The sequence below is a fragment of the Arachis hypogaea genome, chromosome 13 (assembly GCF_003086295.3).
Source record: "Arachis hypogaea cultivar Tifrunner chromosome 13, arahy.Tifrunner.gnm2.J5K5, whole genome shotgun sequence".
In the NCBI taxonomy this organism is placed as follows: Eukaryota; Viridiplantae; Streptophyta; class Magnoliopsida; order Fabales; family Fabaceae; genus Arachis; species Arachis hypogaea.
In genome coordinates this window covers 9,813,048-9,838,593 of record NC_092048.1, presented here as the reverse complement: position 1 = coordinate 9,838,593, position 25,546 = coordinate 9,813,048, and the positions used below count along the sequence as shown (strand labels likewise).

Genomic DNA, 25,546 nt, shown 5'->3' with positions numbered 1-25,546 from the left:
GTTTAGTTTTGTGCAAATAATTTGTCGTCATAAATTAGCTTTTATTCTTCACGTTGGGTTATTAATTTGCATTTTCTCAGAGACCATATTCTACAAATAGAGCCATCGGATGTACGGCATCAGAGAAATAGTTATAAACTTTCTGAGAAGTGCAGAGGTGTTACATACATAGATTAAATGAAACAATATGTATTAGAGACACTGAGAAGCATATATAGATTCTCCACTCAAAAGAAGAAAGCTGGCATGCTCTGGTTACTATTATCTGCCAGCTATGGCTTGATGATGGTGAATTGTTATGAGAAGAATAAGAGAGTGACCGATTCTCTTATTCTCCATAAGCTAACCAGCCAGTCAGTGCAAATAGCCACCACTCCAGCAATTAATTTTTAGATTTATTCAAAATTTTCTTTCTACATTTTGAATTTTTTTATGAAAAAGTCTAGGCAACCAACTACAATATAAATAAACTAAGTCAACTTTCTTTTATTTCTGATTTTGATATTTGAAAAAATTAGGACAGTAGAGAATTGTTTTCTTTTTTTTTTTTCTTTATAACGGACATATTTTTTAATTAGTTAGTTAGAGTTGGTTTCACCCCCTAATTAGTTCTCTAACGGAACCCTTTTTTTATTGGTTCGTTACGTTGGACTAGTTGCCTTTCTATTAGGAACTAGGAAGGTGTGGGTAGGGATGGCAACGGGTCCCCATGGGGGCGGGGACATGCCCCCCGCCCCCCGCCCCCGCCTCCATTATTCGTCCCCGTCCCCGCCCCATCCCCGTGACGGGTAACGGGGGCCCCATATCCGCCGGGGACCCGGGTCTCCGCGGATATCCGCGGATTTTTATAAAAAAATAATAAAAATTGAAAAAAATTAGAAAAAAATTTAAAAAATAGTGTATTGTATATAATTTAGTATTTTACTTACATCAATATCTACTTCAATATTATGAATTACATGTATAGCACTCAAATGCTTAACCAAAAATTCAAAATCAGTAAAATAATAAAAATTTTAGAATAATTATAACAAATGTTTATCCAAATCACAGTAATTATAATAGAAAAAGCAAACAAAGATAATGAAAATGATAACAAATGCTTAATTATAATCATATAAATTATATTTAACTTAATTCAATAATTATAACAAATGCTTAACAAAATCATAGTACACACAAATGGGGTATTCTAGTCTTTTTACATAAACGGAGTTTAAACGGGTCTCCACGGGGCGGGGACCTCTATCCCCGCCCCCGCCCCGTTTAATATACGGGGCCCCGTCCCCCGTCCCCGCGGGTACAAAATCGTCCCCATATCCGCCCCGTGACGGGTAAATCCCCGCGGATATCCGCCCCGCTGGGGATTTTTGCCATCCCTAGGTGTGGGTACGGGTAATTCGAGTCTGGGGTCAAATCCAACCCAACTCAATTATACCGGGTACGATGTATTATCTGATGGCTAATTGAGTCTAATCGGATAAAAAAATATTATATGATAAAAAAAAATAAAAAAGATTATAGTCGACTTTAATTGAATCTATAAGTATTTAGTGATTAAGTGTATAAATTCATTGAAATTGTGAAAAAAATTCTGATATTTACATCCTTGACATCTCATTGAGATGATAGCTACTAATTTCCACTACAAATTGTTCTCAACTAATCTATGTTAGTCTCCTTTAGAATTACTTATAGCCCATTGAAGCAAGAAGTGAGGTCCAAGAAAGCTTCCTCTGTAACACCCTACCATACAGAGACTTATGCTTAAGTCATAATTCAGAGATGGCAAGGTATTACGACCTCTAGAACAAAAATTTAGTACGTATAGTAGTATGAATGATTGATTATAACTAGGAGCCTTGTAGAAAAAGGGGTAGACAAAAACCGCAACACTCCGATCACTAACACAACGAGCAAAGGATAAGCTAACGCAAGATCATATATATAAAGAGTATCAAAAACAGGAATATCAAGACTCAAAATCCGGCGGCGAAGATAACCGGTTCGAGCATACCAATATATACATATAATAAAATAAGGGAAACCCCAAAGGAAACCCAAAGGGACACAAATACAGAAATCTAATCTCCAAAATCCCCCTCTAGAAGGAGTCATCACAGTTTGTATTATTTAATGTAGATAAAAGTATCTAAACAAGATATATAAACCAAAACAGAGCCCCGAGAACAAAGATCTTCGCTAATCCGGAAGTCTCCAGCATGCCTCAGCGAGAAACCTCACGCCCTGCATCTGAAAACCACAAAATCCGCATGGGTGAGAACCAGAGGTCCCCAGCACAGTAACAGCTTCCACATATATAACACATAATAATAGAGGAAAGCCGAAGGCAATCCTAGAACTTCCTCCAGATAATATCAAAGCTTATAAACAAGCTAAACCGTAAGTGGCAACTGACTAAAGATTCTTCAGTCTAACTAATACTTCCCTTTCCAATTCCTTCAGACCTCCCAACCACCAGCAGGAGTATAATATAGCAAACACAGTTATATCAGACAAGAGATATACAAATAAGAACAATTAAGGCATTTAGACAAATAGCAAGTAATATGCAGTCAAATAGGCAATCTCAAACAATTCATGTAGTATACTTATGATGCATGCCTGTCCCTAGTGGCTGATGATATCATCTGTCGGTTATAGAGCCAACCCGACAAGTCCTGGTAGCTAACCGTTGGACTGTCCCTCTGTCGTGCATCCCCAACTCGAGTTATACTCATCATAAACTTGATCATAATCATGATCCATATCCATCACCCTCACTGGTGAATATTTATCCATCACCCTCACTGGTGAATATTTATGGGGGCGAGCTCATCCGGGCCTTTCACAGTGCCCGGCCACACTTACGACATTGGGTTAACAGAGCTTCGAGTCTCAACCTGGAGCACATGGTGGCTAGCCATTGCTACTACCCAGGGAAACCCTCATCTCCAATGGTGGAAGTGCAAACATTCACAATTCAATCAACAGCATATATGCATTTATACTTGGCCATAAACATGGCTCCGCTGTAACACGGCAATAATCTAGCCATCCGGCTCACGGTTAAATCCATAACCAGCCAATTCATTAACAATTATGGCCCTTCGGCCCATGGCATAACAAGCACTTCCACCGCCATTCTCCGCATCTCACATAATCATCTTTGATCCTCAATGATCATTCATTTTCCCCCTTGCTTCACTCGCAAGTTACCACATTCACTAGCCCTTTTTCTCATGCTAGGCATATCATAATGATTTAAGATATAAGTGGTGAGATCGGAGGCTTAGAAGTATGAAATTTGGCTTTTAAAACTCAAAAATCAACTTTGGGATGAAAACAGGGCCACGCGTACGCGCACTCCACGCGCACGCGTGGATGGCCTTAAAACTCATCGACGCGCAAGCGTCATACGCGCGAACGCGTGGGTTGAAAATTAGCCAAACGACGCGCACGCGTCAGCCACGCATACGCGCGAATACATTGTGCCCCAGGCACAACTCTGGCACAACTCTCTGGAAAATGGCTTGGCATTCGATGCAGCGCATCGACGCGCCCGCGCACACCACGCGCACGCGTGGATGATGCTTTCTTGAAGAACGGCGCGTACGCGCCAAGTGCGCCTACGCGCGAGGGGTCATTCTGCTAAAAATTTTCTAAGTTAAAAGCTGCAGAATTCACAGATTCAACCCCCAATCTTTCGACGGTCATAACTCTCTCATTTTAAATCATTTTTCACCCGTTCTTCGAACGGCATGGACATCCCGGATCCAATTTTATTTCTAAACAGATTTGGCACAAATCAAAGATCCGTAGTCCAAGTTATGTCCCATCAAAGTATGCCCAAAAACCATATTTTCATTCAAAACCACAAAGTGCCATTTTCAAAACAAGCCACTTTCAACTCTTTTCAAGATCAATCAAAACATGCCAATTTCAACCCTTCTCTTTGAAATCATTCAAAATGTACCAAAATCAACAACAAGCCATCCTCAATCTCACACATTGACATTTTACCAAAATTCTCAAAACCACATCCAACCATTTTAACACTTCTCTATCAAATGGCTAAAGGACAAACACAATATCATGTCATACATCCTTCCTCATCCCAATTTCCAACAATACCATTTCCAATCAACAATCACTATATATAATCAACATCATACTCACCATCAACATGGTACCACCCACCAATTCAACCTTAATCATCCATCAAGCATATATCACAACATGCATTTCTTATATATCACACAATCAATGCATCAATATTCATAATCACATATATGAACACATCATATATCTCAACCATTCAACAACACCAACAATTCAATGCCTATCTTAGGGCCTCTAGCCTAAGTATTTCCTACCACATTACATATTAGATACGGGAAACCGAAACCATACCTTAGCCGATTTCCCAAGCTCAACCGGAGCACTTCCAAACCACTTGTCCACAAGCTCTCAAGGTATCAACACCTCCAAGAATAGATTTTGTCACACAAAACCCTCTTCCAAGCTTTCCAAAATCACCAATCAAGCTCCAATATTCACATATACACAACCTAAGCCACAATCATCATACCCATACACAATATCTCAATACCCAAACCTCATAGAACAACAAATTACACTAGGGTTGAGAATCTTACCACACCCAAGGTCCAAGGAGACAAGATTAACCTTCTCCTTCAAGAGAGTTGGGTCCTATAACATCAAAGAACCCAAAATCTCAACATTTTTTCTCATGAAACTCGAAATCAAGGGCTGGAATTTCGAACAGTAAAACGTGGCTTACCTCAAGATTGATTATATGGGTTTTGTAGAGCTCTCCACGATGAACGCATGGCCGCAAACGGAGCGGCAATCGGAGCTCTAGATCAAAAGTTATGGTGGTTTGAAGATCAAGTGAGAGAAGGAAGTTGAGAGAGTGTTCTTCCCCCTTCCATCTCAATTTTCAGCGTATTTTGGTGTTGTGTGAGGAGAGAGAGTGCTGAAAACTAGGGTTTTGGTTTAGTTATGTTGGGCCAAGGGCCCACTTTGGGTCTGGTCGGTCCGGTTTGGCTCGTTCGGTCCAATCTTGGTCCGATTTCTATAAAATTGGTACCGAAATTCTCGTCTCAATCTCCTCTATCACATTTAGCCATAAAAATAACATTTTTGGCTTTCTAGAATAAATTCTCATTTTATGGGTTAGTTAGCCGTTAATTGACCGGGTCTTACATTCTACCCACCTAATTGGGAATTTTGCCCACAAAATTCAAATTCAAATTCAATTACCTGAGAATAAGTGCGGATAATCCGTACGCATCTCCGACTCAAGTTCCCAAGTGTGGTCCTCAACACCGCCTCGACTCCAAGCCACTTTGACTAATGAAACCTCTTTTCCACGCAATCGTTTAATACTAGTATCATCAATTCTGACTGGAGCCACTGGAAGCGACAAATCTTCCCTTAACTGAACCGATTCAGGTTCTAATACATGGCTAGCATCAGGAGTGGACTTCCGAAGCTGTGACACGTGAAACACGTCGTGCAGGTTCGATAGATGAGGTGGTAGTGCCATTCGATACGCCACCGGTCCAATCCTCTCCAGGATCTGAAATTGACCAATGTATCGAGGATTCAACTTCTTTGCTTTAATCGCTCTACCTACTCCTGTGGTCGGAGTAACCTTCAGGAAAACATGATCTCCTTCCTCAAATTCCAAGGGCTTCCGCCTTTGATCGGCGTAACTCTTTTGGCGACTCTGCGCCGTAAGCATCCTGTCTCGGATTTTCTTGACTTGTTCAGTGGTCTCAGCTATCATTTCCGGCCCCAACAAGCCTTTCTCTCCAGCTTCATACCAACATAGCGGAGATTGACATTTCCTCCCATACAATGCCTCATACGGAGCCATTCCGATGCTCGCATGGTAACTATTATTGTATGCAAACTCTACTAATGGCATATACCGATCCCAACTCGCTGGTTGGTCCAAAACACAAGCTCTCAACATATCCTCTAGTGTTTGGATCGTCCTCTCAGATTGACCATCTGTTTGAGGATGGTAAGTTGTACTCAAGCTTAATCGGGTTCCAAAAGCTTTCTGAAATGCACCCCAGAATCTCGAAGTGAAACGAGGATCTCTATCAGAGATTATAGTAGCAGGTACACCATGAAGTCTCACAATTTCCTTTATGTATAACCGTGCTAACTCCTCAAGGGTGTAAGTCATCCGAATGGGCAAAAAGTGAGCTGACTTGGTCAGTCGGTCCACAATCACCCAGATAGCATCAAAACCAGTCCTAGTCCTTGGCAATCCCGACACAAAGTCCATTGCAATACTTTCCCACTTCCATTGCGGAACCTCTAAAGGTTGCAACATCCCGGAAGGTCTTTGATGTTCAATCTTTACCTTTTGACAAGTTAAGCACTTTGAAACATATTCCGCCACATCATTCTTCATACCCGGCCACCAAAACATCGCCTTTAAATCATGGTACATCTTAGTACTTCCCGGGTGAATGGAGAATCTGATTTTGTGTGCCTCCTTTAAGATATCTTGCCTCAAAGTGCCAACATCCGACACAATGATCCTACCCTTGAATCTCCATAACCCATCCTTTTCTTCCGACACTCTCCACTGTTTTCCTTGCTCGATAGCCGGTAACACCTTCCATAACGCTTCATCGTTTTCATGAGCCTTTAGGAGTTCGGACTTAAAGTCACTTGAGATTTCTAATCGGCTCAAACACAAGGTTCCAGATACTTCTCGAACACCAATTTTTAGACTCTCGAATCCCTTGAGCAACTTCTCCTCTTGAAGCATCATCCAAGACGCATATAACGACTTCCGACTTAACGCATCCGCCACTATATTCGCCTTTCCAGGATGGTAATTTAACTCAAAGTCATAGTCTTTCAACAATTCCATCCACCTCCTTTGCCTCATATTAAGCTCTTTCTGATCAAAGAGGTATTTCAAGCTCTTGTGATCGGAGAAGACTTGGAACTTAACCCCATAGAGATAATGCCTCCACACCTTCAAGGCAAACACGACCGCAGCGAGTTCCAGATCGTGTGTAGGGTAACTAACTTCATGAGGTCTTAACTGTCGTGAGGCATACGCCACCACATTATGATGCTGCATCAGCACGCATCCTAGACCCTTTAACGAGGCATCACAGTATACCTCAAAAGGCTCGTTCGGCTCAGGTAACACTAACACAGGTGCAGTGGTCAACTTTTTCTTCAATGCCTGAAAGCTCTCCTCGCACTCAGGAGTCCAAACAAACGGGGTATCTTTGCGGGTTAACTTTGTCAACGGCAAGGCTAATTGCGAAAAGCCCTTGATGAACCTTCGGTAATAGCCAGCTAAACCCAGAAAACTCCTTATCTCGGTTACTGTGATTGGTTGCCTCCAATCCATCACAGCTTCTACCTTAGTTGGATCTACGGCTATTCCCTTCTTACTCACCACGTGACCCAAAAACTTCACCTCACTCTTCCAGAACTCACACTTAGACAGTTTCGCATAGAGTTTCTTCTCCTTTAAAATCTGCAACACGGTCCTCAAGTGTTCCGCATGCTCTTCCTCAGTCTTGGAGTAAATTAGTATATCATCAATGAAGACAACAACGAATTTATCCAGAAATGGACGGAATACTCTATTCATGTAATCCATGAATACTGCAGGGGCGTTCGTCAACCCAAAGGACATTACAGTATACTCGTAATGACCATAACGAGTCCTAAAAGCGGTCTTAGGGATATCCTCACCCCTCACCCTTATCTGGTGATAACCGGATCGCAAATCAATCTTAGAGAAAACCCCAGCTCATTGTAACTGATCCATGAGATCATCAATTCTCGGCAATGGGTACTTATTCTTTATGGTGACCTTGTTCAGCTGCCTGTAATCCACACAGAGCCGCATACTTCCATCTTTCTTCTTCACCAGTAACACTGGAGCACCCCACGGGGATACACTTGGTCGAATAAAGTTCTTACCCAACAATTCCTCTAACTGAGACTTTAGCTCGGCCATCTCTAACGGTGACATCCTATAAGGAGCACTTGAGATTGGTCCCGCCCCAGGCACCAATTCAATAGCAAACTCGACCTCTCGGTTAGGTGGAAATTCCTCAATATCATCGGGAAACACTTCTGAAAACTCACACACTACCGGAATCTGATCCAACCTTTGATCATCACCCGAAACACCCGCGGTTAACAACAGGATACCCTGACATTCGATTCCAGAACAGTTCACCATCATCGAATTCAAGTAATAATTATTCACCACAACCGGCCCTTCTGTATCTTCCGGCATAAAGTACACCGACTTTGTAGAGCAATCAAGCAGGACATGGTTCTCAGATAACCAGTCCAATCCCAAGATAAGATCAAGACCGATCATCGGTAAGCAGATTAAATTATGGACAAATTCACGCTGCTTGAACCTAAACGAAACTTTCGGGCATCCTAGCCTAGTTACCATGGCTTCATAGGTAGCATTATACACTTTTAAGTCATAACCTAAGGTTACGATCTTCAATCCTAACTCATGGGCTTTCTCAAATGCAATGAATGAATGCGATGCTCCCGAATCAAATAAAGCATTTAAAGTTTGACCAGCCATTTCACAGTTACCTCGAATGAGTGTCTCGGATCCCTCTGCACCCACAGCTGAGGTTGTGAACACCTGACCAGTCTGTTGTGCTTTCCCAGCACCTTGCTTTTGCTTCTCCGGACAACTTGCGGCTTTATGCCCCGCCTTTCCACAATTGTAGCACAAACCCCATCCGGCCTTGCATGGTACTCCCGGATGGTGACTTCCACACCTAGTACAAGCTTGATCATTCTGAGGCTGCTTCCCAAACCTTTTCCCTTGGGAGTTGTTGTTGTTGGGCCTCCTAAAAGAACCTCCCCTCTTGAAGGGCGGACCTCTAGGTGCAAAGCTCTTCCCTCGGTTTTGTAGAAATGATCCCTTGTGATTTCCTTTCTCAGTGGCTGCCCTCTTCACACACTCTTCAGCAACCCTACACTTGTTCACCAATTCGGAGAAAGTCCTAATCTCCATTGGTCCCACTGAACTGAAAATATCGCTCCGGAGTCCTCATTCGTACTTAACACACTTCCATTCCTCATATTCCACCGGAGTCCCTTGACACATACGAGAGAATCTGAACAGCTCCTCAAACTTGTCAGTATACTCCGATACGGACATAGTACCCTGCTTCAGCTGCAACAATTCAAGCTCCTTGGCTGTCCTGGCAGAAGTCGGAAAGTACTTCTTATAGAACTCCTCTCGGAAGACATCCCAGGTGATATAGTCATCACCCTACTGCAGGAGGCGTCGGATACCCTGCCACCAATGCGACGCTTCACCAGTGAGCAAATAGGTAGCAAACTCAACACGCTGTCCTTCAGGCACCACCTGCGCTTGTAGTGCTCGCTCCATAGCCTGAAACCATGTATCGGCTTCAGTCGGGCTAGTAGTTCCCTTGAACTTCGGTGGATTAACCTTCAAAAAGTTCGCCAGTGTCATCGGGCCCTGAACTCCACCTCCATCATTACCATGGTTGTTCATCTGTTGACCAAGAGCCTCAGCAGTGGCTTGCATAGCAGCAGCCATGTTCTCCAACGCAGTCATAAAGTTCACCGGATCATTAGGGTTAGTCTCCGGCGCCCGAGCATTCGTATGTCCTCTCCCACGACCTCTACCGCGTCCACGAGGCGCCATCTAGTTCCTAAACACACCAAACAATCGATATTAAGTTGATCAGTCTTAATATCGAAAGTTTAGTGCTTCAAAGTCCCAAATGCATGCTCATGAACGTTTATGCCAATTATATCAAGCAGATATACTAACAGCACATAACACACATACAGAGAATGCACAGAAGCATAGTCAGTCCATTCCTCAGGCTCTACAGGAACGAACTGCTCTGATACCATAATGTAACACCCTACCATACAGAGACTTATGCTTAAGTCATAATTCAGAGATGGCAAGGTATTACGACCTCTAGAACAAAAATTTAGTACGTATAGTAGTATGAATGATTGATTATAACTAGGAGCCTTGTAGAAAAAGGGGTAGACAAAAACCGCAACACTCCGATCACTAACACAACGAGCAAAGGATAAGCTAACGCAAGATCATATATATAAAGAGTATCAAAAACAGGAATATCAAGACTCAAAATCCGGCGGCGAAGATAACCGGTTCGAGCATACCAATATATACATATAATAAAATAAGGGAAACCCCAAAGGAAACCCAAAGGGACACAAATACAGAAATCTAATCTCCAAAATCCCCCTCTAGAAGGAGTCATCACAGTTTGTATTATTTAATGTAGATAAAAGTATCTAAACAAGATATATAAACCAAAACAGAGCCCCGAGAACAAAGATCTTCGCTAATCCGGAAGTCTCCAGCATGCCTCAGCGAGAAACCTCACGCCCTGCATCTGAAAACCACAAAATCCGCATGGGTGAGAACCAGAGGTCCCCAGCACAGTAACAGCTTCCACATATATAACACATAATAATAGAGGAAAGCCGAAGGCAATCCTAGAACTTCCTCCAGATAATATCAAAGCTTATAAACAAGCTAAACCGTAAGTGGCAACTGACTAAAGATTCTTCAGTCTAACTAATACTTCCCTTTCCAATTCCTTCAGACCTCCCAACCACCAGCAGGAGTATAATATAGCAAACACAGTTATATCAGACAAGAGATATACAAATAAGAACAATTAAGGCATTTAGACAAATAGCAAGTAATATGCAGTCAAATAGGCAATCTCAAACAATTCATGTAGTATACTTATGATGCATGCCTGTCCCTAGTGGCTGATGATATCATCTGTCGGTTATAGAGCCAACCCGACAAGTCCTGGTAGCTAACCGTTGGACTGTCCCTCTGTCGTGCATCCCCAACTCGAGTTATACTCATCATAAACTTGATCATAATCATGATCCATATCCATCACCCTCACTGGTGAATATTTATCCATCACCCTCACTGGTGAATATTTATGGGGGCGAGCTCATCCGGGCCTTTCACAGTGCCCGGCCACACTTACGACATTGGGTTAACAGAGCTTCGAGTCTCAACCTGGAGCACATGGTGGCTAGCCATTGCTACTACCCAGGGAAACCCTCATCTCCAATGGTGGAAGTGCAAATATTCACAATTCAATCAACAGCATATATGCATTTATACTTGGCCATAAACATGGCTCCGCTGTAACACGGCAATAATCTAGCCATCCGGCTCACGGTTAAATCCATAACCAGCCAATTCATTAACAATTATGGCCCTTCGGCCCATGGCATAACAAGCACTTCCACCGCCATTCTCCGCATCTCACATAATCATCTTTGATCCTCAATGATCATTCATTTTCCCCCTTGCTTCACTCGCAAGTTACCACATTCACTAGCCCTTTTTCTCATGCTAGGCATATCATAATGATTTAAGATATAAGTGGTGAGATCGGAGGCTTAGAAGTATGAAATTTGGCTTTTAAAACTCAAAAATCAACTTTGGGATGAAAACAGGGCCACGCGTACGCGCACTCCACGCGCACGCGTGGATGGCCTTAAAACTCATCGACGCGCAAGCGTCATACGCGCGAACGCGTGGGTTGAAAATTAGCCAAACGACGCGCACGCGTCAGCCACGCATACGCGCGAATACATTGTGCCCCAGGCACAACTCTGGCACAACTCTCTGGAAAATGGCTTGGCATTCGATGCAGCGCATCGACGCGCCCGCGCACACCACGCGCACGCGTGGATGATGCTTTCTTGAAGAACGGCGCGTACGCGCCAAGTGCGCCTACGCGCGAGGGGTCATTCTGCTAAAAATTTTCTAAGTTAAAAGCTGCAGAATTCACAGATTCAACCCCCAATCTTTCGACGGTCATAACTCTCTCATTTTAAATCATTTTTCACCCGTTCTTCGAACGGCATGGACATCCCGGATCCAATTTTATTTCTAAACAGATTTGGCACAAATCAAAGATCCGTAGTCCAAGTTATGTCCCATCAAAGTATGCCCAAAAACCATATTTTCATTCAAAACCACAAAGTGCCATTTTCAAAACAAGCCACTTTCAACTCTTTTCAAGATCAATCAAAACATGCCAATTTCAACCCTTCTCTTTGAAATCATTCAAAATGTACCAAAATCAACAACAAGCCATCCTCAATCTCACACATTGACATTTTACCAAAATTCTCAAAACCACATCCAACCATTTTAACACTTCTCTATCAAATGGCTAAAGGACAAACACAATATCATGTCATACATCCTTCCTCATCCCAATTTCCAACAATACCATTTCCAATCAACAATCACTATATATAATCAACATCATACTCACCATCAACATGGTACCACCCACCAATTCAACCTTAATCATCCATCAAGCATATATCACAACATGCATTTCTTATATATCACACAATCAATGCATCAATATTCATAATTACATATATGAACACATCATATATCTCAACCATTCAACAACACCAACAATTCAATGCCTATCTTAGGGCCTCTAGCCTAAGTATTTCCTACCACATTACATATTAGATACGGGAAACCGAAACCATACCTTAGCCGATTTCCCAAGCTCAACCGGAGCACTTCCAAACCACTTGTCCACAAGCTCTCAAGGTATCAACACCTCCAAGAATAGATTTTGTCACACAAAACCCTCTTCCAAGCTTTCCAAAATCACCAATCAAGCTCCAATATTCACATATACACAACCTAAGCCACAATCATCATACCCATACACAATATCTCAATACCCAAACCTCATAGAACAACAAATTACACTAGGGTTGAGAATCTTACCACACCCAAGGTCCAAGGAGACAAGATTAACCTTCTCCTTCAAGAGAGTTGGGTCCTATAACATCAAAGAACCCAAAATCTCAACATTTTTGCTCATGAAACTCGAAATCAAGGGCTGGAATTTCGAACAGTAAAACGTGGCTTACCTCAAGATTGATTATATGGGTTTTGTAGAGCTCTCCACGGTGAACGCATGGCCGCAAACGGAGCGGCAATCGGAGCTCTAGATCAAAAGTTATGGTGGTTTGAAGATCAAGTGAGAGAAGGAAGTTGAGAGAGTGTTCTTCCCCCTTCCATCTCAATTTTCAGCGTGTTTTGGTGTTGTGTGAGGAGAGAGAGTGCTGAAAACTAGGGTTTTGGTTTAGTTATGTTGGGCCAAGGGCCCACTTTGGGTCCGGTCGGTCCGGTTTGGCTCGTTCGGTCCAATCTTGGTCCGATTTCTATAAAATTGGTACCGAAATTCTCGTCTCAATCTCCTCTATCACATTTAGCCATAAAAATAACATTTTTGTCTTTTTAGAATAAATTCTCATTTTATGGGTTAGTTAGCCGTTAATTGACCGGGTCTTACATCCTCACTGCATGGAATAGTGAGACCACCCATTGGATGATCATATCTGAATTCTTCTTCTGCTTGGCTTAGTAATTCTTGAAACGAAGTCTGGTTCAAATACGAAACGGGAATCACAAACCGCTTCATATTCTCTCCAACATAGACAGCAAGATAGCCTTTTGGGACTTCTAAAGCCTTTGAAGATGCTTGGTTCGAATTAAATGATAGCTTTCTTCTGATACCGGCTAAACGAAAACCCATTTTTGTATGTGTTGATGAAAGACTAGTCTTAGAAATGACTTGTAAATAAGATGTAAGCCTTTGAGTTTGTTATTATTTGAGGATGTGAAAGAATTGTGTTGGTCCTAAATGCTTGCAACCATGAACATTTATAGAGATGGAAGGATATATTATGAATATGTAGCTACTTGAATGATTGGTGTAGGAAGGCTATCAGATGGGACCTATTAGGAAACAATGGCATGTAGGAGATCACATGGTATTGTCTTAAAGAACTTTCATGTGTACCAACTTCTTATTCTACATAATTCAAGGTCCTCATTATAGAGGGTAGGCAAAAAAATTGTAACTTATAATCTGGTGTACTTGAAAAGTTGAGGTCCATAATGGCTTGTGAGACCAACTTTTGGTTCTCTTCTGGCCTCAGAACCCCATGTTTCGGAGCTATAAATGTTTATCTGAAGAAACATGTGAGATGTTGGAAGCATGTTTGATAATAGAGACCTAACCTTTGATATAGAAATTTCCAAGACAGTACCATGTGATCTCTTGTGATCATTTGTCACTTTGCAGACCCCATTTTACAGCTTCATCAAAATTATTTCTTCGGAATAGCAACTATATATACACTACTTCTTGTGTTCTCAACCAACACAAATCAGTTGCATCTCCTCAAGTATTAGAACTCACATATTTCTCTCAAACAAATCCTTCAAGAACAATGGTTTTTCGCATTCCAAGTATTAGAAAGGCATCACTTTCTGCAGCAAAAGGGACTAATGTTCGGAAAGGCTATCTTGCAGTCTATGTGGGAGATAAGATGAGGCGGTTTGTGATTCCTGTATGTTACTTGAACCAACCTTCATTTCAAGAGTTACTAAACCAATCAGAAGAAGAATTCGGTTATGATCATCCGACAGGCGGTCTCACAATTCCATGCAGTGAGGATGCCTTCCTGAACCTCACTTGTCAATTAAGTGGGCAGTAAATTTTGCTCATAGAGACTGACATAGATTAGTTGAGACAAATTTTGTAAAGAAGGCTCTTTCTTTTTGTTTTGAAGATTGTCCATTTTGGTCTCTTCCTTATATCATTCCTTTAAAAGTGTAAAAATATAGATGAATGAAAGTTATTGCATCTCATTTGTTGACTAATTTTATTTTTGGCTTTTGTTGTATCTGAATGATCTCTTATATTTATGCAGCAAATCAAAACTAAGTTCAACTTTGTTTTGAAGAAATTCACTGAAGTTGATGATTTATTTCATTTAAATTAGAATTTTAAATAGCGGGTTGCAACTACAATTGTAAATCTGTTAAGAACTCACAATTTTCTTATATTAGAAGTAAAGGAAGAGGCATTCCATGTCATTATAAAAAGTAACACAAGCTGGAGACATTCCTTGATTGAATGTCACAAACTTCAATTTTCACAGTGATTCTAATTTTGTAGAGGGCAGTGTTATAGTACTGCAAATTCATATCTGAACATTTAACATCTCCATTTGCATTCATTTTTGGACACATGATTGCTCATAATTTCAGAATGCAGAAAAAAAGAGGTGAAGGGACATTTAATTATCCAAACTTGAATCCAATTTTGATGATTTGTTGCATAAATAAGAGATCATTTAGAAAATTTAACCAAATATTGAGTAAAATTGCAGCTGGCCTTGGAAGAAAATAGAACTTAATCAGTTAAATTCAAGACTGATCTTTGATTTTTGAAAATGTTAAGGCATGGCTAAAACTTCAATAAAGAAATAAGAGAACAGACATATATGAATAAATAAGCCATACATCCCATCTTAGAAATTTCTTTAGCTATAGAGGAGATGTTATCAGTTGAAATTCACCCTTTGTTAGTGTAAACTTGCATTGGCAGTTGGCAGAAGCAGCATCTTGTGTATCATTGGTGCCATGAATTAAAGTTTTCCATGCATGTTCTTTTATTTAAAACACTCATAATTCTATCCTTTTTTTTTCTATATTAAAATCTTATAATTTTATATAATTGTGTATTAGTGCAATCTAAGAGAACAAATGAACAATGAAGTATGGCTTTTCTTACACCAGGCAGCATTGTCACTACTAGATACTGCATAATGTTCTGTTTGTAGAGAGAAGATAAAATATTAAAAAAAGAAAGAAAGATGAAATACTAGAGTAGTTGAATTCTTTCATTGTCATTAAACAAAAAACAAAGGAAACACTTAGAACTTGTCATAGTAATGATCATTCTTCTTTCATTTACTTAGAAAAATGTGTAATCTTTACAAGTTGCCTATTCTACAAAATTTGTATACTAATCTATGTCAGTCTCCTACAGCATGAGATTCATCGTCAATTCAAGCGAGAAGTGATTTGTTGGAAAACATCTTCACTGCAAGGAATTGTTAGGCCTCCCATAGGATGATCATATCCGAACTCTTCCTCAGCTTGGCTCAACAAGTCTTGGATTGAAGGTTGGTTCAAATATGAAATGGGGATCACAAACCGCTTCTGTTTCTCTCCAACATACACTGCTAGATACCCCTTTGGGACTTCCACAGATTTTGAAGCTGCTTGGCTAGCTGAGAATGATGATGTCCTTCGAATAACAGGTAAACGGAAACCCATTTTTTAGTATATATGTAAGAATAACAGCAAGTAGAAGTTCCCAAGTTTCAAAGAAGAATGTGTTTTTTAAGTGTTTGACACTTAAGATTGCCAATGAGTTATGTTGTTTTTGAAGGCAAGAGCAAGTGTATTTATAGATTTTAAGATTCTTCAGAAACCTATTTCTATGATAAAAGATTGTTGAAAATGATAGGAATGCATACACATCACTACATGAGAGATCACATGGTATTGTCCTAGAGGCCTCTATCAAGGATTAAGCAGTTGTTTGAGAATGCATACCCCACCTTGTCAAGGAATGGCTAATAAAGCAGCCACTTGCAATCAAATGCTAGGTGCTCAAGTGAAACTCAAATGTCAATTCATAGTAGATAATACAAGGCCCACCATATATATGCAAGAGGAAGTGTAATTGGAACATGTTTTCCCATGGTTTTCAAATTCCAGTTGGTACTGCTTATAATCTGGTGTACTTGAAAAAGATAAGGTAATGGTCAAGGTTCACAAGTTCATTCTTAGAAGCAATCTCAGTTTGAATAAACATTTGATATGTCTAAAGCATGTCTACTAACTAATGGAGTAGCTGTAGTACAATGCATGAAAGAAGCATTATGTAAGGTCTTCACTGTGTTCTAATAATGTAGAAACTCATTAATTTCAAGTGGCTAATATGTTGGCCATTATATGAAGAAGTGGGGTATGCACTCTCAATGAACTTCCTAACACCTTCAAGACAATATCATGTGATTTTTTCTTTTGATGCATCATTGTCACTTGGTAGATCCTATCTTATTCAAAATTTTCTCTTCAGGAGATTGGTTTGCAGAAGATCCTAGCAACTATTTATATACACTACTTCTTGTGTTCTTGAGCAACACCTATCATTCGCATACTCTCAAGTATTAGAAGTTTAGGAAAACTCAAATATTTCTTTCTCATATTAGTCCTTTACCAAGAAGCATAAAAAACAATGGCTTTCCGCATACCAGGTATTAGAAGAGCAACAAAGAGCAATGATGTCCCAAAAGGATATCTTGCAGTTTATGTTGGAGATAAAATGAGGAGGTTTGTAATTCCTATATCATATTTGAACCAACCTTTGTTTCAAGAATTACTAAACCAAACAGAAGAAGAATTTGGTTATGATCATCCGAATGGCGGTCTCACAATTCCATGCAGGGAGGATGAGTTCTTAAACCTCGCTTCGCAGTTGAGTAGGCTGTAAATCATGCTAATGGAGAATAGATTAGTTGAGAGTAACTTGTACAGAAGGCATTTTCTTTTTGAGATTTTATATTTTTTTTTCTTCCTTGTATCAATCATTTGATAAATGAGAAATTCATGACAAGATATTGTTTAAACAAATTTAGCTTGTGTCAAATCTGAATGAAATCAAACTTATGCATCAGTAGAATTTTCATGTTTCAGTTCATATATATCAGATAGGGATTATGATTCCTTATTTGTCCTTGAGCTGATCATGGAACAAAATAGTGTTATATTAAAAACTAGACACATAATACTTCATACTATTGTCACATAATCATAATCTTGCCATTGTCAATCTCTCATTCACTCATTTTCACTCTATGTTGTCATACCAATGAGGGCTATGTAAATCAATAGAGTTCGATAATTAAATAGCATGTTAAGAATAAACATTAATTCTTATGTTATAACAAATTTATTTAAGAAATAGAAATTGACTATACTTAAATATAATTAGAAATTATTCAATTGATTTTGATTATTGTCATAATATTTCTTTATCAAAGGCGATTGCACAAACACATTCCAAACAATCTTTATCATACATTGTTACCATCACATTATGTAATACAACTGGATTAATGTTTATATTTTATTTTATCTTTTTTAACATATGGATAAGCTTCAATCTCATTCTCATTTCAGAGGCCACATTTTAGTGACCACCATGTACAAACTGGGAAGGGGTCCACAGAGATTTCAAAGACAGATAAAAGCAAAGTGGGACATGGTAAATACAGGGACTAGTCCTTGAAGATGTTTAATCATCCTATAGTGATAATTGGATAATTGAATTGACCAAAAATGTTATCATTATTGAGACTAATATTATGCAAATTCATATTAGTTACTGCTTTTTATTTTCCCTCATAACTTTTTTTTTTTTACTATCATCATAAGAGTTACCTGCTGCCTGCTGGTTCCTTTTCAATTGATTTTATGAACAACACTTTCTGCTTATTATTGCCTTTGAACTTAACAATAAATTTATATTTAAGGAGAAAATGGGAGACAAATGTTTATGTGCATAAATTTTTCATTGAGATGAATAGTAGGATAACAAAAATTGGAGAAAATCTTTCTCAGGGTAAGAATTGTTTCAAGAATTGTGTTAAGTAATCTATTTCTAAGTCAGCCTAGTCTTGATGGTGCTTGCATCAACTCAAGCAAGAAGTGATATCTAAAAACATATTTTCTTCACAAGGAATTGTGAGGCCACCCATTGGATGATCATACCCAAATTCTTCCTCAGCTTCACTTAGCAAATCTTGAAATGAAGGCTGGTTCAAGTATGATAAAGGGATCACAAATCGCTTCATTTTCTCTCCAACATAAACTGCAAGATAACCCTTTGGCACTTCCATAGCTTTTGAAGATGAAGTAAATGATGCCTTTCTTACGATACCAGATAACCGAAAACCCATTTTTTTATGTGTTGAAGAAAGACTAGTTTTACAAATGACTTGTAAATAAGATGCAAGTATTTGAGTTTCTTGTGATTTAGGATGTGAATGACTTGTGCTGCTGCTAAATGTTTGCAACCATGAACATATATATAGATAAAAGGATATGCTATAACATAATGCCACTTGAATGATTGGTGGACAAAGCATATGAGATGGTGGACATGGGACTTATTAGGAGACATGGTCATAAAAGAGATCACATGGTGTTGTCTTAGATAATTCAAGGTCCATTTATGTATACAACTGCAAGTTTGATTCTATCATGTTGCCTATGGTTTTGCAAATTCCAAGGGATATGCTAAGAATCTGGTGTACTTAAAAATGAGGTTCATGTTGGATCATTATCATGTGGCCAATTTTGGTTCTCTTCTGGCCTCAGAACACTTTGTTTCAGAGATATAAACCAGGTTGTGGACAAGGTTTACTGAAGAAACATGTGTGATGTCCAAAGCATGTCTAATTCAGTATCTTTAGTACAACTACGTTGCTTTAATTTACATGTCTTTGATTTGACATATGTAGTTTCTTGGCAATTATGTCAGGAAGTTGGGTATGAATATGATGTATGAACTCCAAGACAATACCATGTGATCTCTTGTGATCATTTCAATTTGTAGACCCTATTTTACAGCTTCATCAGAATTATTTCTTAAAGGTAGCAACTATATATACACTACTTCTTGTGTTCTCAACCAGCACAACTCATTTGCATCTCCACAAGTATCAAAGCTCACATATTTCTCTCATACAAATCCTTCAAGAACAATATATTACTTTTTCTTTCAAGCAACAAGAAACCATGGCTTTCCGCATTCCCGGTATTAGACGGGCCACATCATTTTCTGCATCAAAGGGAACTAATGTTCCAAAAGGCTATCTTGCAGTCTATGTGGGAGATAAGATGAAGAGGTTTGTGATTCCAGTATCATACTTGAATCAACCTTCATTCCAAGAATTACTATGCCAGGCCGAAGAGGAATTCGGATATGATCATCCAAATGGTGGTCTCACAATTCCATGCAGTGAGGATGAGTTCCAAAACCTTACTTCTGAATTCAGTGGACAGTAAATTGTGCTAATAGAGACTGACATAGATTAGATGAGACAAAATTTTGTACAGAAGGCTGTTTCTTTTATTTTGAAGATTGCCCATTTTGGTATCTTCCTTGTATCATTCCTTTGAAAATGTAAAAATGCTATATGAATGAGAAAGTTACACCATCACATTATGAAAAGTTGTTTGTTTTTGTCTGATATTAATGATCTCTAATATATGCAACAATACCATAATAAAATTAAACATGTTCAGATTGGCAAGAACTTTTGAAAAACAATGAAAAGAATTGAAGATTTGCAATCCACACAGATTCTATGACTATCTAACTAATATTATATGAAATTGGAATTCATTAAAATATGGCCCTAGAAATGAGGAATCTATTTCTATCATAAAATTAAAAATTAGAAGTACAATTCTGCAATGGTTTCAAATCTACTAGTTTAATTTAATTCTGAATCAATGGTGAGGTCTAATATATATATGCTTTCACAGTATTTACACTTTACAAATATACTAGTCTATATCCCGCAACACATAAACTCAAGCAAAAAAGTTGGGCTTATTAGATATAATAACATCATTCACTTACTAACCAAACAGAGTCCCCATCTATCTAGCCATTGGTGAATTAATTAATATCATTTATGTCTTTTGAAATAATTGATCAATGTAATTGGCAACCACCTGCTTAACCCCATTGTAAAGCCTCCTAACTAACTTTTGAACAGTCTTATAGAGTGGGAATTGCATCCATGCAAATATAGCCACAGGAAGGAATCCAGCACAATAGAACAAAACAGAAGTCCATTCCGTGTTCTCCAACTGAATCGTCAGCAAAACGGTTGCGCTGAATGCCAGCATTGTGCACACCAATGAGAAGAACAACAGTGCAAATCCCAGATTGAGTTTTCTTGGGAGGGACTTGTAGAAATCCCATAACTCGAATGGCGATGTTAGGATTGAAAGGAACATCACCACTGAGGCAAGTGAGCTCACAAGGGCTACAACATCTGTGACAGTGAAGAAGAGGAAGACTCGTGAGCCGAAGAACACTGGTCTGCCGTTTTCACTCCCACCTGGGATTGTGTAGGCAGCAGCAAAGACAACTGTGGCAACAAGAACTGCTACTGTGGAGCATGATTGAGCTGTCTCCTTTATCCAGCACTTTGCCTCTTTGTGCATATCCTGATGCTCCATTTCCAAAACATCATTAGCTGTTAGGCCATCTTTGTCACAATGCATCAAGTAGTGAGGAGGAATAATCCTTCTCACTCTCTGCACGCATAAAGGTGAAGTAATGAACTAATGATCAGTTTATTAATGACTTGTTATGAACCAGTTAATTTTAATCAATTTGAATAGAGGACAAAAGCAAATCACAATTCAGACATAGATAGATGTAAGAAAGGGTCATAGAGCTGCTTACTTCGTACCAACGCAACTCGTCTTGCAGTTGGAACGCCACGCCAGGGAGCCGTTGCTCCTTGTAAAACTCCATTCTAGCAACTTGGTGCAAGAGAGTGCGACCTTCCTCGGTTATCCTGTGTATCAATGATTTGAATGCAGAATTTCTCTTTATCAAATTGAAGATCTTAAGCTGCCGGTGCTTCACAGCCATGTGTAGAACATTGTGTTCATCCTGACTAACATGACTAATAGCCTCAGGGTTCATGTCAATGATTTTTTCAACAATTTCTACTATTCCTGAGCCGGCTGCCATGAGAAGAGGTGTGTAGTTTTTAAAATGGGATGCTTTGGAAATGGACTCCTTGAGCAAAGGTTTGCTGATTCTAGAATGAGCTATTTCAACTAACTGCCGCTTCTCTTTCATCAGCTGAATTTCTTTAATTCTGTCTAGTTTGGAGGAAAGAATTGGCAACACAATCAATGGTTGAAAATTTGAATGAAAAGAAATCTGCCATGAGAAGTCCTTCTGCACTAACAACTCAGCCAGACACTCTGCTAACTTGTGTTGTTTCTTCTTTTGCCAAATATGTCCAATCCCATTGAACTCTGCACATGATCAACCATAAAATTGATCAAAAAGATAACAATCCTACAACAAATCTAGTTATTTCAATTAATAATTCAATCTAGTTACTAACATTAAATCAGATGCCTGAAGATAAAAAGTTAATCTGTTACTAAGAAAGTTGTAATTTGCCAATAATGCTTTGTTTATATTCTAACTTGTATGGTCTATACCTTTAGCCAAAATTTTCCAAATAGCATAATTGATCCTTGAAAAAGCTGCAAATTGGTGAACTTTAATCACATGAAAAAAGGGGGGAAATCAATCTCATTAGGAAATCCATGAGCTTAGTATATGTAAATGAAAAAACAAATAAACGCCTCAAGGGTTGGGGGTTTAGGGTTTAGGATTTAGAGGGTACCAGGTTGCTTTGCCTCGTCCAATGGACCACTTTCTAAATCTGTTCTCAATCTGAACACAACACTCTCTTCTTCCTCCTCCCCCTTCTCATCATAATCATCATCAATTTCATATCCTTCATCTGGAAGCACTGTGTCAAGTGTCAACCAAATTACAATCAATGTAAACAATCATGGCAATGTTGGAGAACTGAATACAGATATGGGGAAATAGGAATGTACAATAATATACAAGGTTCTTCACTGCTCCCATTGAGGACTGGGTTTGGCTCCGAAAAATAAGTGGCATGTTGGCAAGAAGTTGAAGACATGTGAAGCCATCCATATCCTTGTGTTGAGCCAAACTTCCATCCAATCTCAATAACCAAATAGCAACATCTGCACCATAAAGTGACAAAGTACTATACTATATATCACACTAATTAACATAATCAAGGATATTAACAATGACAATAATGAAATTAGGGAGATACCTACCAAAGAATTGACCAAGAATGCAAGCATGAAGAATCGAACATCTATCAAATCTTACAAAATGACTTCTTATGTCACCAACCACATGATTTGCCATATATTTAAGCATCTTCAGCTTTCCAAGCTTAGCAGCCCTGAACAAAGGGGATTCACCAGAGTCATTTCTTACTTCTACAAGGGGATCATATGATTCTACTTCTTCCTGCAGCTCCTTCTCCAACTTGAACACAACACCAGCCATGTCAACCGTTGTGCAAAAGATTATCTCATGCAGAAGGGTGTTATTGACACAATTCCCCATCCTCATGGCGCGCCACCTTTCTTGTCGAGGAAGCATCTCCAGAAGTTCCTGCAAGAGATTTGGATTATCAGAGTGAGTTGCAATGTGGATGGCAGTGTTTCCAAACAAGTCAAGGGGATCAAGTAACCGCATCCTGTCAACTTCAAAGATTTTCTTGAATTCCCTCCAGTTTTCACTCCTTGCAGCCCTTTGAGCACTTATCATTTTCTCATCAAACATAGAGATTCGTTCTTGTATTGATGCTGTCTCACTCTCAGCCATTTTACCCCTTTGCTTCTCTCTTGCACTCTAATTTATAAAATTTTCTCCTTCTTACTAGTATAAATAATCTGTGTTTTCTTTGTCCAAGTGTAGTTCATTGAATATGATTTAAATTCTGTGTGTATTTTTTTCTGATATTAAATTTAATGAACCAACAAGGAGAAAGGGACTCATATAAACAATAAGAGTGCAATACTGAAATTCACTTGGAAGCTTCGTAAGGAAAAATTGTTTAGTTAAACTTCAATATTTTTAGACGTATGCATGAACTGTATAACAAGTCCAAGTCCAAGTCAAAGTCTTCGAAATGTATTAATTTAAATAAAAATTTACATTTATTTTTATGTAAAGTTAATAGTCAAAATATTAAATAATTTAATAAATTTGATTAAATTATTATTTAATAATTATCAATTATTAATTTTTTCGTACGAAAATAATTGTACATGAACTTTTACTATTTATTTAAAGATTTATTTATCTTATGTTCTAAAGTTATATATTAAATTTATAAATTAAAATTTTTTTATTAAAAATATAAAAAATTTAAATTTTTTATATATTTATTTTATATTTATTAAATAAAAATATTTATAATTTTTCACTTAAACCCTTAATTTAATATCTCCATTAGATACTTTTGTAGTAATGATGCTCCCAGAGTCCCGTTATATTTAGGCGAGGACTTGAATAAAGTTACCCTGTGTGACTTCTGCTGAAGTTGCTCCCATGGCACTGTTCTTAGCGTTGCACGCGTCAAAAGTTTTAAGAATCATCTGAAATTTCAACTCGTTGAGTTGTTAATTTTCAACTCGTTTGAAATTTTAATCACATTTGTAGGCAGCCATAATAAAATGGGTCCTCTAAATTTTTTTAATAATTAAAAAAGTATAATTTTATAAGTATAACTAAAAATAAATATAAAAAAAATAATAAAAAATTAAAAATTACACTTTATATTTTTTATTTTTTAATAATAGGAAAGATTCATTTTCGTAGATAATTTGATATTATAACAGCAGACATGATTTAGTCTCCGTTTAAAAAAATAACTTAATTAAATTATTTTTGAAAAAAAACTTAAGCAATAAATGACTATATTAAAAGTAACTTATAAATAAGTTATTTTGTGTTTGAATTTTTAGTTTTAAAAGTGTTTATTTTATAAAAATGTGATAAAAAATAGTAGTATTATGAGAGAAGTCATTTTTTTAACTTCTCTATAAGCTACTAAATAGGTTTTTAGAAAGCTGTAATTTAGTTTTAAAAATTGTACCAGACATTAATACTATTACTTTTTATAAATCAAAAGCTAAAAAAAATTACTTTTGAAACTTTCCAAATGGACCTTATTATATCAAAACGTGTGAAAAATGTTTTATATTTAAAATGGAGTAGATTATCAGTTTCATCCTAAAAATATAAGAATGCCAATAAAAATAACCTCTATTTTTATTAACGACAAAAACACACTTAAAATATTGGAAAACGTTACAAAAATATTCGACTGTAAATAAAAATTTATTCCGTAAATAGAGTTGGCTGAACTATCAATAGTTCAGCCAACTCTATTTACGGAATAAATTTTTATTTATGAACAAATATTTTTGTAATATTTTTTAATATTTTAAATGTATTTTTGTCGTTAATAAAAGTAAAGATTATTTTTGTCAATGTTATGATAATTTAAAGATAAAGTTGATAATTTACTCTTTAAAATATGTAAAGGAGAGATATGAGAGATCTCATCTTGAGATTTATAATGAATTTTGTGATGTTCAGAAGTGAACATATGGGATGTAAAGTTTATAGGACAGATTATCTAATTAGATTAAATCGAATACGCTTTAATATCAAATTAAATTGAAATAGGTTTAACTTATTTTAAAAATATTTCACTACATGTTTAAATATTTTTCTCAAATAAGTTGATTCAAATTTAATAAAAAAATTTATATTACATGTATATTAAAATCAGTCAAAGTCAATTATTAGTATAAAATACATGCTGAAATATAAATACAGGTTGAAAATAGATTAAA

At 37.9% G+C, this 25,546-nt stretch overlaps 2 protein-coding genes across 5 annotated transcripts; both read right to left on the bottom strand.

Moving 5' to 3' along the window:
* Nucleotides 1-18,569: 18,569 nt before the first annotated feature.
* On the bottom strand, nucleotides 18,570-19,282 carry LOC112737092 (auxin-induced protein 15A-like). Its single transcript, XM_025786845.3, has one exon. The coding sequence runs from the start codon at nucleotides 19,162-19,164 to the stop codon at nucleotides 18,709-18,711; it is 456 nt and encodes a 151-aa protein (XP_025642630.1). The 5' UTR covers nucleotides 19,165-19,282; the 3' UTR covers nucleotides 18,570-18,708.
* Nucleotides 19,283-20,498: 1,216 nt separating this feature from the next.
* On the bottom strand, nucleotides 20,499-23,660 carry LOC112737090 (uncharacterized). Of its 4 annotated transcripts, XM_072211168.1 has the most exons (7): nucleotides 23,371-23,510; nucleotides 22,946-23,291; nucleotides 22,691-22,846; nucleotides 22,471-22,599; nucleotides 22,283-22,342; nucleotides 21,504-22,090; nucleotides 20,499-21,352 (listed from the first exon to the last, which is right to left on the bottom strand). In XM_072211168.1, exons 2-7 carry the CDS (start codon nucleotides 23,277-23,279, stop codon nucleotides 20,720-20,722), a joined length of 1,899 nt encoding a protein of 632 aa, XP_072067269.1. In that variant the 5' UTR covers nucleotides 23,280-23,291; nucleotides 23,371-23,510; the 3' UTR covers nucleotides 20,499-20,719. The 4 variants fall into 4 exon arrangements, with proteins under 4 accessions (XP_072067269.1, XP_025642627.1, XP_072067267.1 ...); XM_025786842.3 differs by having other exon boundaries at nucleotides 22,946-23,660; XM_072211166.1 differs by having other exon boundaries at nucleotides 22,283-22,327; nucleotides 22,946-23,660.
* Nucleotides 23,661-25,546: the final 1,886 nt, after the last annotated feature.

What these genes read in the sequence shown, in the direction of transcription:
- LOC112737090 (XM_025786842.3), bottom strand. Translation starts at nt 23,504, where the DNA reads ATGGCTGAGAGTGAGACAGCATCAATACAAGAACGAATCTCTATGTTT. An exon ending in CATTCTTGGTCAATTCTTTG is followed by an intron (nt 22,847 to 22,945) that starts GTAGGTATCTCC and finishes TTTATGGTGCAG; the next exon opens with ATGTTGCTATTTGGTTATTG. An exon ending in ACGAGTTGCGTTGGTACGAA is followed by an intron (nt 21,353 to 21,503) that starts GTAAGCAGCTCT and finishes TTATGCGTGCAG; the next exon opens with AGAGTGAGAAGGATTATTCC.
- LOC112737092 (XM_025786845.3), bottom strand. Translation starts at nt 19,164, where the DNA reads ATGCTTTGTCCACCAATCATTCAAGTGGCATTATGTTATAGCATATCC.